General features: G+C 35.7%; 1 protein-coding gene across 2 annotated transcripts in view; it reads right to left on the bottom strand.

Moving 5' to 3' along the window:
* Positions 1-9,275: 9,275 nt before the first annotated feature.
* Positions 9,276-19,183, bottom strand: part of RBM27 (RNA binding motif protein 27) — an 83,209-nt gene continuing 73,301 nt past the window's right edge. The window contains exons 20-21 of one of the 2 annotated variants that reach the window (XM_017513230.2): positions 14,921-15,031; positions 9,276-13,443 (exon numbers count right to left, since the gene is read on the bottom strand). In XM_017513230.2, the coding sequence (XP_017368719.1) occupies positions 13,360-13,443; positions 14,921-15,031 (195 nt within the window). In that variant the 3' untranslated portion in view covers positions 9,276-13,359. The remainder of the gene's footprint in view (positions 13,444-14,920; positions 15,032-19,183) is intronic. The other variant, XM_017513231.1, reaches the window with a different exon arrangement.

Below are 19,183 nucleotides of genomic sequence, written 5' to 3'. Positions count from 1 at the left end.
AACAGTAGATGTTGGCGTGGATGTGGAGAAAAGGGAATGCTTATATACTGCTGGTAGGAATGTAAATTACTACAACCTTGATGGAAAAACAGTATGGAGATTCTTTAAAGAACTAAAAGTACATCTTTAAAGAGCTAAAAAGTGGATCTACCGGTTGACGCAGCAATCCCACTGCTGGGTATCCAAAGGAAAAAGTCATTCATATGAAAAAGACACTTGCACATGTATGTTTATACCAGCACAATTTGCAATTGCAAAGATGTGGAACCGATCTAAGCGCCCCTTGACTAAAGAGCCGATAAAGAAAATGTGCTATATATACACCATGGAATACTATTCAGCCATTAAGAGGAATGAAATAATGTCCTTTGCAGCAACTTGGATGGAGCTGGAGGCCATTACTCTAAGTGAAGTAACACAGGAGTGGAAAACTGAAAATCTTATGTGCTCACTTATAAGTGGGAGCTAAACTATGAATGCACAAAGGGATACAGAGTGATATAATGAGCTTTAGAGGCTCAGAAGGTGGAGGATGGTGGGGGGTAGGGATTAAAAATTACACATTAGGTACAATGTACACTACTCAGGTGACTGGTGCACTAAAATTTCAGAATTTATTTTAGAATTTATATACTACTATAAAAATTTCAGAATTTATATACTACTATATAATTCATCCGTGTAACAAAAAACCAAGTGTACCCAAAAAGCTATTGAAATTTTAAAAAGGGAAAAAAATATCAATCTAATAAAAAAGTAAGCAAAGTCTCCCTCTGGTCACTTGAATAGTGTGGCATGTTAGAAGGGAAGAGGGGAAACAAACATCGTTTCCAGACAAAAAGTGTGTCTATTTCCATTTGTGTGTTTAAAACATTGTTATCTTCCAGGGTGTTCAATAAATCAATACATTTGCTTAAATGGTTATAATAGAATTCACTAAAAAAAGAAATGGCTAGTAGTTTTAATAATGATTATTTTCAGTGTGCATCATTTGAATGATAATTTTATAAAACTTACGAGATGAAGAAAATGACAGCTTGCTTTTAAATTTTTTTTCTGCCTTTTATCCAGAAATGTAAAATCCATGAATAACTTGTGAAGTTATTTCACATACTTTGTACTTATATCTATTCAGTAACTATTCTAGTGTTCCCCAAATAAACCTATTCTATATGCAAAATAGTTTCATCAATTTTTCTATTTGTTTTTCTTTGGCCACACCCTAAAGCATAATTCATTGGCTAGCTTTTTATACACAAGTATACATAATTTACAGAACTCTTTCTTTGCTTTTTTTTTTTTTTTTGAGACAGAGTCTCACTCTGTTGCCCAGGATATCACAGAGACAAGTCGAATCTGCACATGTGCTCGGACACAGGGAGTGGTCAGAGAAAAGACAGAAGAAAGACATCACTTGGTCCTGGAGACATCTATCAAGTGTCAGAACATGCTCCAGGGGCATCCCAGACCACTAAGAATGTCTCTAAGGACCTCTACAGAGAAGTATATCCAGGGACCTATTCTGTCACTGTGGGCTCAAATGACTTAACCAAGAAGACTCATGTGGTAGCAGTTGATTCTGGACAAACTGTGGACCTGGTCTTCCCTGTGTGATGTTGACCATCACCTTTTTTTAAGCAGTAAGAATAAAGTCACTATATGATTCTCTTAATAGCTGTACACTAATCCTGTTTTTAGTGCTGACTGGGTCAGCCTTCCCGGGAACTGGAATCTGTCTCTTTCAGTGTGCCTTTCTTGAGGGTGTAGAAGTCCTCCATCCTTGTTGGCCTGACAGTAATATAATCATGCTGTCTGAACAGATTTTACTGCTTGCTTTCCAAGTAAAGGTTAATTATGATAATAAAGAGATTTGGAAATGAAAAAAAAATTGTGCAGTGGTGCAATCTCGGCTCATTGTATGCAACCTCTGCCTCCCAGGTTCAAACAATTCTCCTGACTTAAACTTCTAAATTGCTGGGATTACAGACGTGCGCAACCATGCCCAGCTAATTTTTGTATTTTTATTAGAGACAGGGTTTCACCATGTTGGCCAGTCTGGTCTCGAACTCCTGACTTCAAGCGATCTGCCCACCTAGCCTCCCAAAGGGTTGGGATTACAGGTGCGAACCACCGCACCCAGCCCTAGAATTGTTAAGGAAAGGAAAGATCTCATTTTTATTTTTTTGAGACGGAGTTTCACTCTTGTTACCCAGGCTGGAGTGCAATGGCGCGATCTCGGCTCACTGCAACCTCCGCCTCCTGGGTTCAGGCAATTCTCCTGCCTCAACCTCCTGAGTAGCTGGGATTACAGGCACGCGCCACCATGCCCAGCTAATATTTCGTATTTTTAGTAGAGACGGGGTTTCACCATGTTGACCAGGATGGTCTCGATCTCTTGACCTTGTGATCGACCCGCCTCGGCCTCCCAAAGTGCTGGGATTACAGGCTTGAGCCACCGCGCCCGGCTCATTTTCTATATCTAAGGGATTCACACTAAAGGATTTACTGGGCTGGAGCAGATCATACGACAACAGAACAGCCAGCAAGGGTGATTCTGAAGTGGCTCTCTTAAATATCCAGAACAAAGAACTCAAGACTAGATGTTTATGCTTTTATGTGGTATAAGGAAAACTGCTAAGAGGGAATTCTTATCAGGAAAGTGAACCCCTTCTACCATCTTGGGAAGTGATTTGTAAGACTGTCAAAACATGCTGTATTTGACGCACCACATGACTACATGTAATGTGTACTTACAACTGCTAAGAATTAGAAAATGTTGTTACCTACAGTTGTCTTTATCAAGTTGATTATTATGGTGTACAGTATTACAGAAATATAGAGGTGCCAACTCAGGTGAGCAGTATGCCTTTCTCTTTTCTCCAACATTGCTTACACATTTATTTAGGTGATTTCACAAGATTTAATAACCAACGTAGAAAATTCCATTGCAGTTAAAAATAACTCAAGACAATTTGATGAAGCTTAAATCTGTTAATAGTGATGTACATTCCACAAAATAATTTCAGCGAACTACCATTTAATGTTCATTGCAATCAGGTGAACATTAAATGGGTACCAATACTACAATGTTCATTTTATATGAGTAAACTGAGCCTTGTAAAGACTAAGTAGATCAGGTGCAGTGACTCACACCTGTAATCCCAGTGCTTTCGGAGGCTGAGGGAGGAGGATCACTTGAGCCCAGCAAGTTGAGGCTACAATGAGCCATGATAGCACCACTGCTATAATGGTAGCACGACTGCTATCTCTCTGTTGAGAGACCTTGTCTCAAAAACAAAACAAAACAAAAAGACCAAGTAATTCCAGCTGACAGCTCACACAGGTAGCAAGAATTGAGATGTGAACACAGTTATCAAGCAATGGTTAAAAGCCCCACTTTGATGTCAGACATAACGTGGCTTTAACTGTTGGCTTTGAGACTATGGGTGACACAACTGCTCTGTGCCCAAGTTTCCTCTTGTATAAAAAAGGAAAAATAATAGTATATCTCAGAGTTAAATAATAATGTTTAAGAAACAGCACAGTGAGTCACACAATGAGCAACGACATGGTAAACAATCTTATTTTGATCATAAGGCTGGACTCTCCTGACCATTTTATGGCTGAAGAATGCCCAAGGTGTGAGAGATGAGCTACCTTCGTCAGCTCTGTGGGGCCTGAATTCTGCTTGCCATCCCTCTCTCAGGTCAGGAATACTGACACAGTCCGGGTGTGGTGGCTTGCACCTGTAATCCCAGCACTTTGGGAGGCCAAAGCGGGAGGATCACTTGAGGTCAGCAGTACAAGACCAGTCTGGCCAACATGGCAAAACCCCGTCCCTACAAAAAATAATTTTTAAAAAATTAGCTGGGTGTGATAACACATGCCTGTAATCCAGTTGCTGGGTGGCTGAGGCACAAGAATCGCTTGAACCCAGGAGGCAGAGGTTGCAATGAGCTGAGATCATACCACTGCACTCCAGCCTGGGAAACAGAGCGAGACTCTGTCTCAAAAACCCAAAGGAAAAAAAGAGTGCTGACATAAAAGTATTGCATGAAAAAAAAAAGTACTAAATGAAAATGAAACCATGCTTAAAGAAACCAAGACTTAACTTTTTTTTAAAAAAAAAAGTAAGTATATTGTGATGTAATAACTTCCACAATTTCTTTTCTAAATTTACAATAATTTCTTCTTAGCACCATTCAAATTGACTGTGGTGAAATGAAATGAAAATTAACCAAATACAATGCTGAGATAGGTTGTTCTTCCTTCTCTCTCCTGATTCTTCATTAAGTCATTTGCTCCACAATTATTGAAGTGCTTCTGTGGGGGGAGTATTTTATAGTCTCATCTGTTTTCTTAATTTCTTATTTATGGCACACACGCCAAAAAAAAAAAAAATCTATGTTTCTGGGCAAGAATTGTAAAGAATGACCTGACTAAAATGTTGAACACAATCAAAATTCATTGCACTTTTTTTTTTTTTTGAAATAGTGTCTTGCTTTGTCCCTAAGGCTGGGGCGCAGTGGCATGATCTTGGCTCACTGCAAACTCCACCTTCCAGGTTCAAGTGATTCTCTTGCCTCAGACTCCAGAGTAGCTGGGACACAGGCACCTGCCACCACACCCAGCTGATTTTTGTATTTTTAGTACATTTTCAGTACAGGGTTTTACCATGTTGCCCAGGCTGGTCTCAAACTCCTGGGCTCAAGTGATCCTCCCACCTCAGCCTCCTGAAGTGCAATTTTTCTATTTTAAGTGTGCTGGTTTTCTTTGGATTCTGATTCATGTAGGCCATGCCAAAAGAAAGACAAGTAAAACCATCTACTGTAACCACTTCTGCTACCCTAAGTTTATGAAGCATAAAACTTCCAGTGATGATAATCAAAACCTCAAAATGAATAAAAAGGCAATCCTCCCATGGTTGTAAAACAGAAGAGGCAAAATATGCTGTGTGTTGGTTTTAAAATATTGAAAATTTTCTGAACACGTCCAAATGTACTAATTAGGTTCTACTTTTCTTTTCTAGGTAAAACCATTTCTGAGAAATTGACAGGTGTCTGTAACTAACAAATAGCTTTCCAAAAATATTAGGATCTCAGCACAGCTTTCCATAAAATGAGTTCTCATGTAAGTCCTCACTCTTAAGTAATTTTAATAATTTACTTTAATCTTTAGATTTTTCTTTGGCTTTTATCTATCAGTAATATTCACTTAAAATTTAAAACAAAGAGTAGATGAAACTTTTTTTGACATACTTGGAGGCCTGGGGAGACCACACAGCACCATTCTATTGAGATGACTCCAAATAATTTTCACATGAATGGCTAAAGTGCAGAAATGTATAATTTATTAGGATTTAAATAAATCAAGGAGAAAGTGCTTTAAAGATATTGGTAGAAAATTTTCAAAAAATAAAGTTATAATTCTGAGAAACTAAGTTTCTATGTATAAAATTCTTCCTTCCCTATATTTAACATTTCAAAGCAAAATACTGTATGCTTAAAAAAAAAAAAAAAACTCTTTAATAACATGGATTTTTTTTAAGCATTCGATCACAGTAAAGCTTTTTAAAAACACACATGACATACTTCTGGGATCTTCACAGAGGAAAAAAAACACACACGACATAATCCAATTTTATTTTTAGGGTGAAACACCTTTCTTAAAACATGTGCTGTGTGGCCAGCAGAATGTTATAATCATTCTCTTTTGTTTCAGCAATTTCCCTGATACAATTATCATACTGGAAATATTCCCTAATGCTACAAAATTTGTCAAGAATAAAAAACTTGTTCATTGAACCTCTTAGAACATGCCTAGCTTTCTCATGGACTGACAAAGAATAAAAAGTCCCCTCTTCTTCAAGGCTGCTTACATCTTTTTCTTTTTTCAGATAACTATTACCATAACAACTATAAGTCAATAAACACTTTGAAGTTCCCCAAATAGCAAAAATCAGAAATCCACAAAGATTTGGAATGATCTAAGAAATCTGAATGTGTAAAATAAAATAAAATAAATCCCAAAACAGAACAATGACATGAACATCAGTTTTATTCACTGAGAATATATTCTTTTTAAAAAACTATGGCAGAAACATAACTATATATGAACACTGCTATTCTCAGCACTTTTTGTCTAGAAAATTCAGTGTACTATATGAAAACATCATTAAATTAAAGCATGTAAACTTATTTATGTCCAGCATGATCTTTTTAATGCCAAGGTTAAAAGGAAAAAGGCACCAGAAATATTGAAAAACACAAAGAAGCAAGGTAGAAATACTGCAAGATTATCATAATCTAATCTGCCACAGGGAAAACATTTAAGATAAAATTGAAAATAAAATAACATAGGTTATGATGTAGCCAAATTATTGTGAAATGTATCGAATCGGCTGGCTGTACCTTGTGGAGGTCACAGAAAATTACTACTTTAAAATATTCCCCCACAAATTAACATAAATAAACTGTTCTCTGTGGTTTCCAATATGCTACCTAAAAACACAATGTGGCTCCCCCGGGAGTCTGGTTCCAATCCAAGGCAGATGAGATAGATGGAGCCAGGATGGCAGCGTTTGACAGACACTAATAAAAAAGATCAGTGACATTCTACAGACTTGCAATATTCCATTTTATTAGAAGCAGTGGAGCACAGAGGTTAAGAACCTGAGCTCTGGAGTCAGACCTTCGTTCAAATGATGACTCCACCACTACAGGTTGGGTGACCTCAGGAATGCAACTTTCTCTCTAAAACTGTTTTCAAAGCTGAACAAGGTGGTACATACACAAGAGGGTAGAAATACTGAAATGTGTAAGTAGCTTATAACTCCATGAAGAGTTCTGATTTCACTACTTAGCAGACTTAATGGTTTTCTCCTTTGCATTTCTGAAGATACGGCAATATTCTTATGGACATGTCCCCAGTCTTTCTCTTTGCACTTTAGAAACTGGGAAGGGTCAGACATGTACAGACAAGTGACACACTTGCCCAAGAGTAAGAAAAGTGGCAAAGACAGTTAATTATGTTTTCTACAGGACTTATCTATTGCTTACATTTCCTATAAACTTATATGTGTTTGAAAAAGGTGAAAGTCGATGGCATGTTAGAATACATAGGGTTTTTTTAGATATCAAAATTGGTTTGCTTTAAATGGTTGATGGCTAAGGTAAACTCTAAATTAAGTGCTAAATTAAATCAAAGCCATATATTTTATTTATTTATAGACCTTAAAGAGTTGTAATTTGACTTCACAGCTTTTTAAAAAATATATGAATAACTACCAAAAGTGATTTGAATTGCATAAAAAGTAGCACCAATATATCAATAGTCCACTTTCTTCCAAAGACAAGTAATGACAAAAATATAAAACTGTAGGCAAGTTTTAAAAAGTCACTCAGAAGTTATCTACTTTTAAAAACTACAAAATGTCCTTCAAGAAAAAAACATCAAATAAGTTGATGTATGGTATTTTCACTTTTAAAGGCCAATTTCAGACTTCGGACCACTTTTCCATGCAAAATAAAAACAAAATAAATTAATAACATTTTATACTCAAAATCGTTTCCACAATGTCACAGTAAGGAAGACAGTGATTTCAAAATGCATTCCATCATGCAACTCAATAAATAGTGGGTCCTAACAAGAATTTTTATCTAATAGGATGAAAATATCAGTTGCATATTGGGTAGGTATTGTTTTGTAAACTTTTGTTCCGTGTGTGTATACTGGGTTGCAATGCAAAATGTGTCTCATTTTGAGTTGCTGTGAAAAAAGATTTGAGTCCCTCCTCCAAGGCTAAATGTTGCCTTTTGGAGCCCCCTACAGTCTCTCAATGTTAAGAACTTAAATCCTAAAGTAAGTAAATAACCCTAAAGCTGGAAGGTGGTTCAGAAACTAGCATTCAATAATTTATGCAGGAATATGCTTACACAGATAAATAGGCAGGGTCTGGTCTAAGAACTCAAACTGAACATGTGAGTAGTTCTCAATCTTGAAGCCAAATTATCCTGAAGAAAAAATTAATTTGGCAAGGTCTGGATTAGCCCTTACTAAATTTAAAATTAGAAGAACTATATCAGTATCTCACAATAATAGAAATCTGGAGGCAAACTAAGAAGAGATGAAATCACAAGGACTTTAGAAAATTGTTAATAATACATTCATCTTTATAAAGTTTTTTTTTACAAAGGGGTGTTCAGAATTTAATCAATAGAAACATGGCTAAGTGCTGAAAAGGCTTTTTTCCACCCCTACTGCTTCAAAGAATTGAGTAAAGAACAATTTTGAACAATCAAGTGCTAAACCTGAACTCCAACTAGACATGTTATTTTAAGAACTAGTAGGTCACTATATCAAAGTAGTAAAACTCTGACATTGGCTGGGGGTGACGCCTGTAATCCCAGCACTTTGGGAGGCTGAGGTTAGAGGGTCACTTGAGGTAGGAGTTCAAGACCAGCCTGGCCAACACAGTGAAACCCGTCTCTACTAAAAACACAAAAATTAGCCACAACTGTGCCACTGCACTCCAACCTGGACAACATAGCAAGACTCCGTCTCAAACAAACAAACAAACAACTCTATTAAGTGGTTAGAAAACTGAAGTGGAAGTGAGGTCAGAAATTCAGGCTTATCTTTATCTAAAACAAGCTAAAGGGCTTTCTTTCCTTGCTGCTCTTTTACAAAAGATAATTTAATATAACATACAGAGAAAAAGAACAGCGATGTTAATCATGCTTATGTTAATGAACACCAATACCCCTACTACCACCACCACCAAAAGAAATGCTTGCCGAAGCTTAAGAGTAGATGCAAACTACAAATATCTCACAATCATCAAACACTACTGTGACCTTGATTTTACCCTGTATCAAATTGCCTATCTCAGAATGTTGGCATAGTTTAGTTAACCTAAGGTCAACCGCAGAACAGGGAAGAGGCCAAATGGTAGATGATCCTGTTGAAAGGAGATATCTTGGCAATAAAATCAATTTAGCATAAATGAAGGTAATTCATAACACAAGCAGTAGCAATAGATTGCCTTTTTCTTTTTTGAGTCAGTTTTAGCTGGCCGCTCAAGTTAGGTCTTTGAGACTAAAAATGAACATAAAATGAGCAGCTCTGCAGAGCAAGGTAATGTTGGTCCATTTAATCTAAAGCAACCCTGACTCTATCATCCAATATCCCCACATTGATAAGCACAATTGTATCTGTGTTTACGGTAACATATCTAGATCCAGATTTGACTGTATGCCAGGGACTATGACTCAAAATTTATCCTTGGCTTTAGCACAATTTATTTCAAAACCAGTAAAAAATCACATAAAAACATTAATTTCTGTTAATGAGAGCTCCATTTTAGTAGAACATTTGTTCAACAGATGTAACTATGTACAGAATTATGCCTGCCCCCTCCAAAAAAGTCCCAGAACTAATGTTTACTGTAAATATATTTAGGATTAATTATGATCTATTCAAAGCAAATGGTGACAAACAGCTTATTTGCTATTTACATAAGATAAAATAAATTTTATTTGAAAAGAATGAAAATAAAGTTTACTTTCATTCTTTCAGTATCACCTTGTGTAAGCTGAAATTTAAAGAATGCTCCTCCTTAATGCGTAATCATTGGAAGGGGAATTTTATAATTTTTTTAAAATGGGAAAACCAAGTGGTAACACTTCTCTTTCTCATCACCACCCAGTCCTTAGTGCATGAGGACTGGATTTGTCCTTACAAATCTTCATCACATTCAGAACTGATGTTATCTTCAAGTCATCTCTTCTAAGTGTTTTTTTTTTCCCCTTCTCCCTATTCTACTTAAGTAAAATGTCCCTCCTGCTGTCGGCAGGCATAATGAATATCCTCAAGACAACATTAAAATAATTGCTTTCATGAAACTGCTGTGTACTTTATATGAGGGATACCAAGAAATATCCATGAACAAAATAATGTGGCTACCAAAGGTTACTTACAAGTAGCATTTTAATACCTTCTCTTTCATTCTCCAGACTACTGTTGAGAAAGCTATCCTACTTAATATTTAATAGCCAGTGACTTCAAACCCAACTTCATATTGACTGACATTCTCTCACGTTTATGAACACAACATAACACACATACATATCCACTCCTCACTTACTCTCACAAGCAAGCATACACACACATTTTCTTTCTTTCCAGAACAAGCCAGAATTACAGCTCTTTTGGTGATTGTTATAATTTTTGGAATGGTTCATAAATTTTCCAAATTCTTTTAAATTTGTAATACTTTCATCTTTTTTCTTTTTTTTTCCAATTGTGAACCATTCCATATTGCATCTTTATTGCAAAAGTCAACATGCTTCTTAGAAATTCAGATTGTAATTGATAAAACAAACATTACATATATGAATTTAAATGTATAAACAGTTAGAAATTCAACAATATCTCCTATTATACTATTACACAAGTTCACAATTTTGTAAAAACTATAATACAGGCATACTATACATCAAGAGGAACCACTATTCCTTTTCACATGATTTTTTTTTCTTTTTTGAAATAATAATCCATCACCATGGACCCTCTCACCTTACCAAGACTGTTTTCCAATTTATCATCTTAGCTGGTAACAATATTTTCTCAATGTTACATAAAGATATTGAGGGAAATTTTGCAATACTTGAACATTAATCCACTAGTATGTCAGGGTGACCTAGTCAACTGGTGGCTATTATTGCTGATCAGCTACTTACAAAGATGGCATACATATTAAGAGGAACAGAATTTGCCTTAGATACTGTATGTTATTTCTGTAAATGAAGATGCCAAGAAAGCAGGTATGGCAGTTATTCACTTTTAAGTGAAATTCTAACAGTTGAAGATTTGATGATGGAAGCAAAATATCCCAAAGGAGGCAGGGGATATATATAAACTATTTTATGCTAACCTTAAGTTTTCCAATATTATTAACTCACTTTAAATTTATCTTTGAGTCAAACATGTTTTGAAATTCTTTGAAAGCATAAAGTGTTTTCAGTCCTGTTTAAGGTGTACTGAAAACTTTTATAGAAAGGGCCTCAAATCTTACTGGAAAAAACTGTTTTTCACTTTAACACACTTCTCTTTCATCCTCTGCCTCCAATACGAAAAAGTCAAACAAATCTTCAACTTTTTACTGAGAGTGTAATAAGACATCCATTTTGAGGTTAAAAAATCATATGAAAAGGAATCTCATTCTGTTGAACTGTCAGTCTACTGAAATTTTTCTTAGTTCCATTAATTTACTGTAATTTTCAGTTTCCAAATACAAAAATACAACAATTCTTATTGAAATCTATACGCTGGTAGTTTTAGTACACAAAAAAAAAAACCAAACAAATTATTTACAAAATTATACAGTTTAAGAAAAAACTTTGTACAAAAAATATATAAATCCTTTGTTCCCTCTATCACGTTTAAACTGTCAGGACTCAAAATGTTCACCACAATGAATCTTTCAAAATATATACTGACTGAGCCACAGACATCAAGAAAAATTTCATTAGAGATGATGGAGGAGTAAGGAGCAAGATTGTGTATTCTAAGTACCCTATTCTAAAGTTTTCCTTCTTTTATAAGCTTATTTTACCTTCAGTGTTACTAGAAATATAACAATAACCTATAAAGAGAAAGTCCTTATTATGAAAGAAAATTATATGAACTTAAAAATGACCCTGGTTTGACACATCATTCCAGGAAAACATGGAGAAGAATAAAGATTATCAGAACATGGGATTTAACTTCTTTTAGCTAAGTAAATCTAGAAGCCTGATGGTTTTAAGTTCTCAGTGAATAGTTTCTATTTTGAGAAATAGTCTTTACCTCAGCAAGCAAAATCCTTGATATAGTGGTCACCAAGAACCTTTTGGAGCCAATAGCAGGTTTCAAATTTTCATACCACACATATATAAAAACAGATGTGTATATCCTTGAAAAAGTGACAGCCTATGTACATTAATCATTTTATTTCCCCAGGGGTCAGTACAGTGTAGTGTTGCTCCTCTGCTTTTCCATCTAACATTCAGAACACAAGGACATAAATTTACATATATATTTTACTTAACAGATACTCTATCCAGTGTACAGTAAAAATGCACACAGTAAAGGAAACTGTCCACTGAAGATGCATATGTTCATGGATAGCAACAAGCTACAAAATTATGAAAAAATAAGGTCTTCTGATCAAAGTCATACAGGACTAGCATTTATTACTAGCATACTCAGCCCTCAACCCCCTCCCACCCACCCCTCACCCCCAGTCACCTTACCATCATTTAAATTTAGGAAAAGAATTTCAGACACTTTTAAACCCTTCTGTGTAACTATAACTGAACTGAAGCTTCAAAAGAGGGAAAAAAAAGCTGGTGATTCTCTTCTCCCCAAAATCCTTCCATCATTCTCATCAAAACATCACTTATTTATCCAGGTGCTGGTTTGAACCTTTTACTGGAGACTGCCTGTGGTTGCCCAAATGAACCACTTACGTCAATGATGACTAAGTCAGGCCTAATAGAAAGGCAAGAGGAGGAAAAGGGGGACGAGAAAGGGGCAATAGGTGAAAGCCTTTTACATTCTGAGTTATAAAAATTTTAAAAAAGACCAGCCAAACCAGTGCTCATTAAGTATCAAAGCAAACTAAGAGTCAGTAGCAGGAAAAGTCCAGGAGTTCATATGACAAGAGAATGGAAATACTACAGAGCTAGCTACCATTGCTGTAGCATTTAAGAACACAGAGTTTGTTGTGATTTTCACTGAAATAGTACTACTACACATAAATACCATGAAAAACAAATTCAGACTGAATACAAATTGGGCTCCTCCAAAGTTAAAAAAAAAAAAAAAAAAATTAAACACACTTTTCTTCCAAGACAACTCTTGAAAGCAAAAGGGTATTTTAATTACAAATATTTCCTACTGTCTGACGACCCATCCATAATAGCTGAGAGTTAAAAGATTACAGGCAATTTTGACATTTAATTAAATTTTATCAGTAGATTATAATCCAAAATAAATTTCTGAACACCCTGTCATTTACATCATAATCCAACACCAACAGCAACAAAAAAAGGGTGGTGTGGAAAATAAGGCTCTAGAGATTATCCATGTCATTGCTGTGGATCTTCACAACTGTGTAAAAGTCACTAGGCCTTTGGTGCTTTAATATCATGTACAGTTATGAGATGTGTTTACATAGCAAACTTGCTGTTCTTGAACCTACTGTGTTGAAAAGAAAAATAAAAAAAATTTTTTTGGCTCATTGACTTCTTTTAAATAATTTTTAAAAGTTGTTCTTCTAAACAATACTCCTAAAAATTATACAGCTAGCGTCAGATTTCATCTTCGCCATGAACGAGACTCATATTCATCTTCATCTTCATCGTCATCATCAGGCAAAAACAAATCTGAGGTTTCTGTTTCCTGAAGAAAGAGAGGTTAATATCTGCTTAGTACACAACAATGGTAAGTAAAATGCTTTTTAGGCCAAAGGACAAACAGGCTAGTATACAATGCCCAGGTTGGATGGGCTTTATAAGGGATGCATGCAAGAATATCTTTCAGGGCAAAACAAAAGCCCAAAATATTTTTGTTAATGAATACAAATTCTTCTCCTCTACTAATTTTGCTAGGTTTTGTTTTTGTTTTAAAATGAAGTTTTGCTCTCGTTGTCCAGGCTGGAGTGCAATGGCACAATCTCAGCTCACCACAACCTCCACCTCCCAGGTTCAAGCAATTCTCCTGCCTCAGCCTTCTGAGTACCTGGGATTACAGGCAAGCGCCACCACGCCCAGCTAATTTTGTATTTTTAGTAGAGACAGGGTCTCTCCATGTTGGTCAGGCTGGTCTCGAACTCCCAACCTTCCGGTGATCTACCCGCCTTGGCCTCCCAAAGTGCTGGGATTATAGGTGTGAGCCACACCGCCCTGCCTAATTTTGCTAGTAGAAGATGCTAATAGCATCAGGAAAATAAATAATGTGAACATTTAGTAGAGAAAATTTTTTTTAAACTATGAGATATATTTCTGATAAGTTAATTAAAATTAATTTATCCTATTAAAAACTAGGAAAATAAATGACCAAACACCTAAATCTTTGTTTTATATCCATTCAACTGTTTGTAAGAGGTGAATATACTAACTTCCCCATGACACTGATATTCCAAATCTTATATAAAAATCTAAAATCTTAGACAAAGTAGATGTATCTGCAAACACCACCCAAATATCATGACTTTTCATTTTCTTTTAATCTGGGGAACATCTCTGCTTTTGCTATATAAAATTACTCATATAGTGAGACGATCTTTGATCAAACTATAAATGCTAGGTATCTTTTAAAATCAAGACTGTGATAAATCAGGAAAACCTCACAATGTAGCCAATGTGTTCACTAGATAAACTGATGATAAATAACACAAGTAAAAGAGCAAAATAAATTCTCATATATTTTAAGAGGCTGATATTTTGTATCGGCCTTTATATTCAACTTCTGCACACTCATTTTAACCAATTATACACAGAAGGAAAATAAGAAACTCAAATCTGTTACTATGGAACTTGAAAAAACAAAAAGTGAAATCAATCGATTAAAACTTATTTTATGTAATCTCTGACTTTATTCATCAGAATAAAAATTTCTAAAGCTCAAACAAATCCAATATAAATGTAAACAAAAAAGAACAGTCTTTCCTATACCAGAAGAAAATAACTCCCAAGACAGCTTTTTCTATCTCTAGACTTGTTTTAACTCTCTAAGAAACATCTAAACTAGTTCTAACTTGCATGCATGAAAGAAAAACCCAGTTATCTATTTTTTAATTTATACTATTTCATATCATGAAAAACACATAATTAAGAAGCGATCTAATTCAACTCTTATTTCCAATCATTAAATTTACCTCCTCCTTAACTTCTTCTTCTTCAGTCTCAGTGGATATAGATGGTACCTTGGGCTTGTGCCATGATATCTGTAGCCGGCGGTCTTTAAATTTTGGCCCTTGGTTTGCAGCCTAAAAGGTATTAGAAGAATATATAAGTTTGCACTCAAATAACTAATGATTTCTACAATTTCGGTGTTATTTAAAAAGTATAATATAGGGCAGGGAGAAATCTGTTAAGGTGGATCTACAAGCTTCAATGAGAACTAAAAAAAAATAAAGTCCCTTTTAATTAGAGCAACTATATGTTCTGGTTTGCCTAGGATAACCCATGGTTTATATCTGTGTCAGGTAAATGTTAGCATCTGTCTTGGTTGGAGTAATAAACTTTTTTTTAAGTACAGCTGCTCTACTTACAAAAGTCATGATGAGGACAAGAAATATTCTTAATACATTTATTGACCTTTGGCTTTGATATCTACATATATAGACTCAAACCTTAGAAATACATAATTTTTTTAAAGGTGAATCATCTGCTTATTCATCTCACTGCATCTCTTACAGCTCCACCTATGTTTGATAAAGTTCTTCCTATTTCCTCTTCTGAAATGCTATACAATGATAAGCACCTCCCAGCTCATCTATGCATTCAATAAACATTAATTAAACACCTACTACTATCCTAACTCATAAAACTGCTCCATTTCAAATGTTTTACTTGGTACGAATTTTTAAACATTTTTTTCTACCCAGCAAATTCCAAAAAGGGAAAGCAAATTTTAAAGACAAAGCAACACAGACAAGGGAACAGGGATCCAAAGTTTCAAAAAAAGTAAAAGCTTAGCCTTCTCTATAGCCTTCCTATCAAAGGTCCTTGTTTATAGAACACTCCCATTCTTGGGGTTCTGAAAAACATAAAAGAAGAGATTCCTTTTTATTTGGGCTTTCATTCTAGTCTATCTAGCAAAATCGTTGCTAAACCTCTTGAAGCATTTGCTAAATGTTTCCATAAAACACTTGGAGCATAGCATGGTGAGAATGTACATTAGACCAGACTCATAAATCCATTACTGCCTGCACAGACATCATCCTATGTTGTAAAGGGAAAATTCCCACCATTCCTTGCAGGGTCTAAATGCTTATAACCTAACAAAACATTATGACTCATGGGACATACCAAATTGATGTATCAAAACAGCCCTACCAAATACATATATTTACCTTTTTTTTTTTTGAGACAGGGTCTTGCTCTGATTCCCAGACTGGAGTGCAGTAGTAAGATCACACTCACAGCAGCCTCAATTCCCTGGGCCCAAGTGATCCTCCCACTTCAGCTTCCCAAGTAGCTGAGAACCATAGGCAAGTACCATCACACCTGGCTGATTTTTTTATTTTCATACACAGGGTCTCCCTGTGTTGCCTAGGCTGGTCTCAAACTCTTGGGCTCAAGCAATTCTCCCACCTCAGCCTCGAAAAGTGTTGGGATTACAGGCATAAGCCACAGCACCTGGTCTATATTTACCACCTTTTAAAAATCAGTTAATGTATATAATATAGATCCTTTACCCTTACTCTATCTTTTAACACATAGCCCAATTATAGAGAGGCTTTCACTGCTTGTTTTGTTCATTTCCATAGTATTTGAATTTCTAAATAAAAATGTTACTTTTATAATCAGAAAAAGTAATAAAGACTTTTAAATCTGTAACAACTGTGTTGCTCTCCAAAGAGGACAGGAGTTCTGTCATCCAAAAGGAATATTAAATGTATTGCATATACATTATTAAAGGAAGAACCGGAAATGTATATGCAGTCTGAAACTAAGAATAAATAATTTCTACTGTCTAACTTCTAACAAGTCAAATATATCAGCAATTAGAATAAAGATATACTATGACACTACCAAGTTAGGAACTCTCAAACATAAATGGTTAGAATCTCAAACTGATTCTAAACTGGTAAGAATCTAAAACGGATGGGGTCCACTCAGCAATTCCACATATAGTCATCGTTTGGTGTTTCTGGGGGATTGGTTATAGGACTCTCTTTGAATACGAAAATCCATGAATGCTCAAGTCATTTATATAAAATAGTGTAGTATTTATATATAACCCACACACATTCTCCATATACTTTGAATCCTCTCTAGATTACTTATAATACCTAATACAATGTATATGCTATGTAAATAGTTGTTATACTGTATTGTTTAGGGAATAATGACAAAAAATGTATATGCTCAGTATAGCTGCAACCATTCGTTTTTTTCATTTTTTTCCTAATATTTCTGATCCATGACTGGTTGAATCCATGGAGGTGAAACCCACAAATATGAAGGGCCAACTGTATAGCCAAGAGAAATGTGTGTAAATGTGTAGTTAAAAACATGTATAAGATAGCAACACTGCTTACAAAAGCCACAAAGTGGAAATAACCCAAATATCCATCAATAAGATGAAAAATAAACAGTAGTATATTGATACAACTATTATATAGTAATAAAAATGGCAAATTAATTTTACATGCAAAAATATTAATGAATCTCACAAACATATTAAACAGAAGAAGCCAGGCACAAAAGAATACACACTGTGTGACTCCATTTACATAACATTTTAAAAACGGGCAGAATACTACTGTAATATTTAGGAATGCAAATTTAGGTGATGAAACTACAGTCAATTCTCATTATCTGCAGTAGTTATGTTCTAAAAAGTTGATGCAAACATTTAATTGGAAAATGCTGAGCCACCAGTCACAGTGGAAATAGAATGAGACTCTTATGAGCCTCTAAAGCAAGTCTGTCCAACCTGTGGCCCAACGGCTGCAAATGGCCCAGAATGGCTTTGAATGCAGTCCAACACAAATTTGTAAACTTTCTTAAAACACTATGAGATTTTTTTTTCGTGCTCATCAGCTATCATTAGTGTTAGTATATCTTATGTGTGGCCCAAGACAATACTACTTCTTCCAATGTGGCCCAGGGAAGCCAAAAGATTAGACAACCCTGCTCTACAGGGTCACAATATTTTTGTCAGCTAATCAACACATACTTTGGTTTTATGTGTTTCTGTTGAAAAACATCTTATTTAATATATATTACTGATCATTAACATTGAACTCATAGCTAAAAGCACTGACTTATGCCTGAACAAAGTTTAACTAACACATGTATCTTTGTAAAGCGTATCACAGCCTCACACTTAGGAACACTAGACAGCACTTTAGAATTACATTCCGGGGCCATTTTAAACAGTTTAATCACCAAGGAAACAAAAAGTTGAGAAAAATATGGCATTAAAAAGACTGCAAAGGCTGGGTGCAGTGGCTCATGCCTGTCATCCTAGCACTTTGGGAGGCCGAGGTAGGCGGATCACTTGAGGTCAGGAGTTTGAGACCAGCCTGGACAACATGGTAAAACATCACCTCTACTAAAAATACAAAAATTAGCTGGGCATGGTGGTGGACACCTGCAATCCCAGCTACTAGGGAGGCTGAGGCAGCAGAACCGCTTGAACCCAGGAGACGCAGCTTGCAGTGAACCTAGATTGTGCCACTACACTCCAGCCTGGGTGACAAAGCAAGACTCTGTCTCAATCAATCAATCAATTTACATTATGAAAGCTGAAACAAGAAGGCAGAGCACCACCTTATTTCTATCTCAGCTGAAAATGGGCACATGAGGGGACTGGCAACTGCGTATATGTCTGAGAATGACCACAAAAGCACCACAAGTATTGATTCTGGGGTTACAAATACATTTTAGTGAGTAGATGAATTGGTAAATATGGAATTTGAAAATAAGGATTGACTGTATAAAGAAAGCAAGGTAATCATCATAAACTGAGGCCGATGGTTACTGCTCTGAGAAGAGACTGGGAGGAGGAACGAGTGGGGCTGGGGTACTGGAAATGTTCTATTTCTTGACCTGAGGGATAGGTGTATAGGTGTCTGCCTTCTGATAAATCACTGAACTATATGTTTATGATTAGTATAGTTGGTTTTTATCAACATTTTAAATTGACTATAGGTATAACCTTTAAAATTTTTAAGGAAATAGGCTGGGTACGATGGCTCACACCTGTAATCCCAGCCCTTTGAGTCTGAGGCAGGTGGATCACCTGAGATCAGGAGTTCGAGACCAGCCTGGCCAACATGGTGAAACCCTGTATCTACTAAAAATACAAAAATTAGTCGGGCGTAGTGGCACATGCTTATAATCCCAGCTACCTGGGAGACTAAGTCAAGAGAATCCCTTGAACCTGGGAGGTGGAGGTTGCAGTG

Source organism: Cebus imitator, unplaced genomic scaffold (genome assembly GCF_001604975.1).
Source record: "Cebus imitator isolate Cc_AM_T3 unplaced genomic scaffold, Cebus_imitator-1.0 Scaffold489, whole genome shotgun sequence".
NCBI classification, from domain to species: Eukaryota; Metazoa; Chordata; class Mammalia; order Primates; family Cebidae; genus Cebus; species Cebus imitator.
This window is presented reverse-complemented; position numbering and strand designations above follow the sequence as displayed.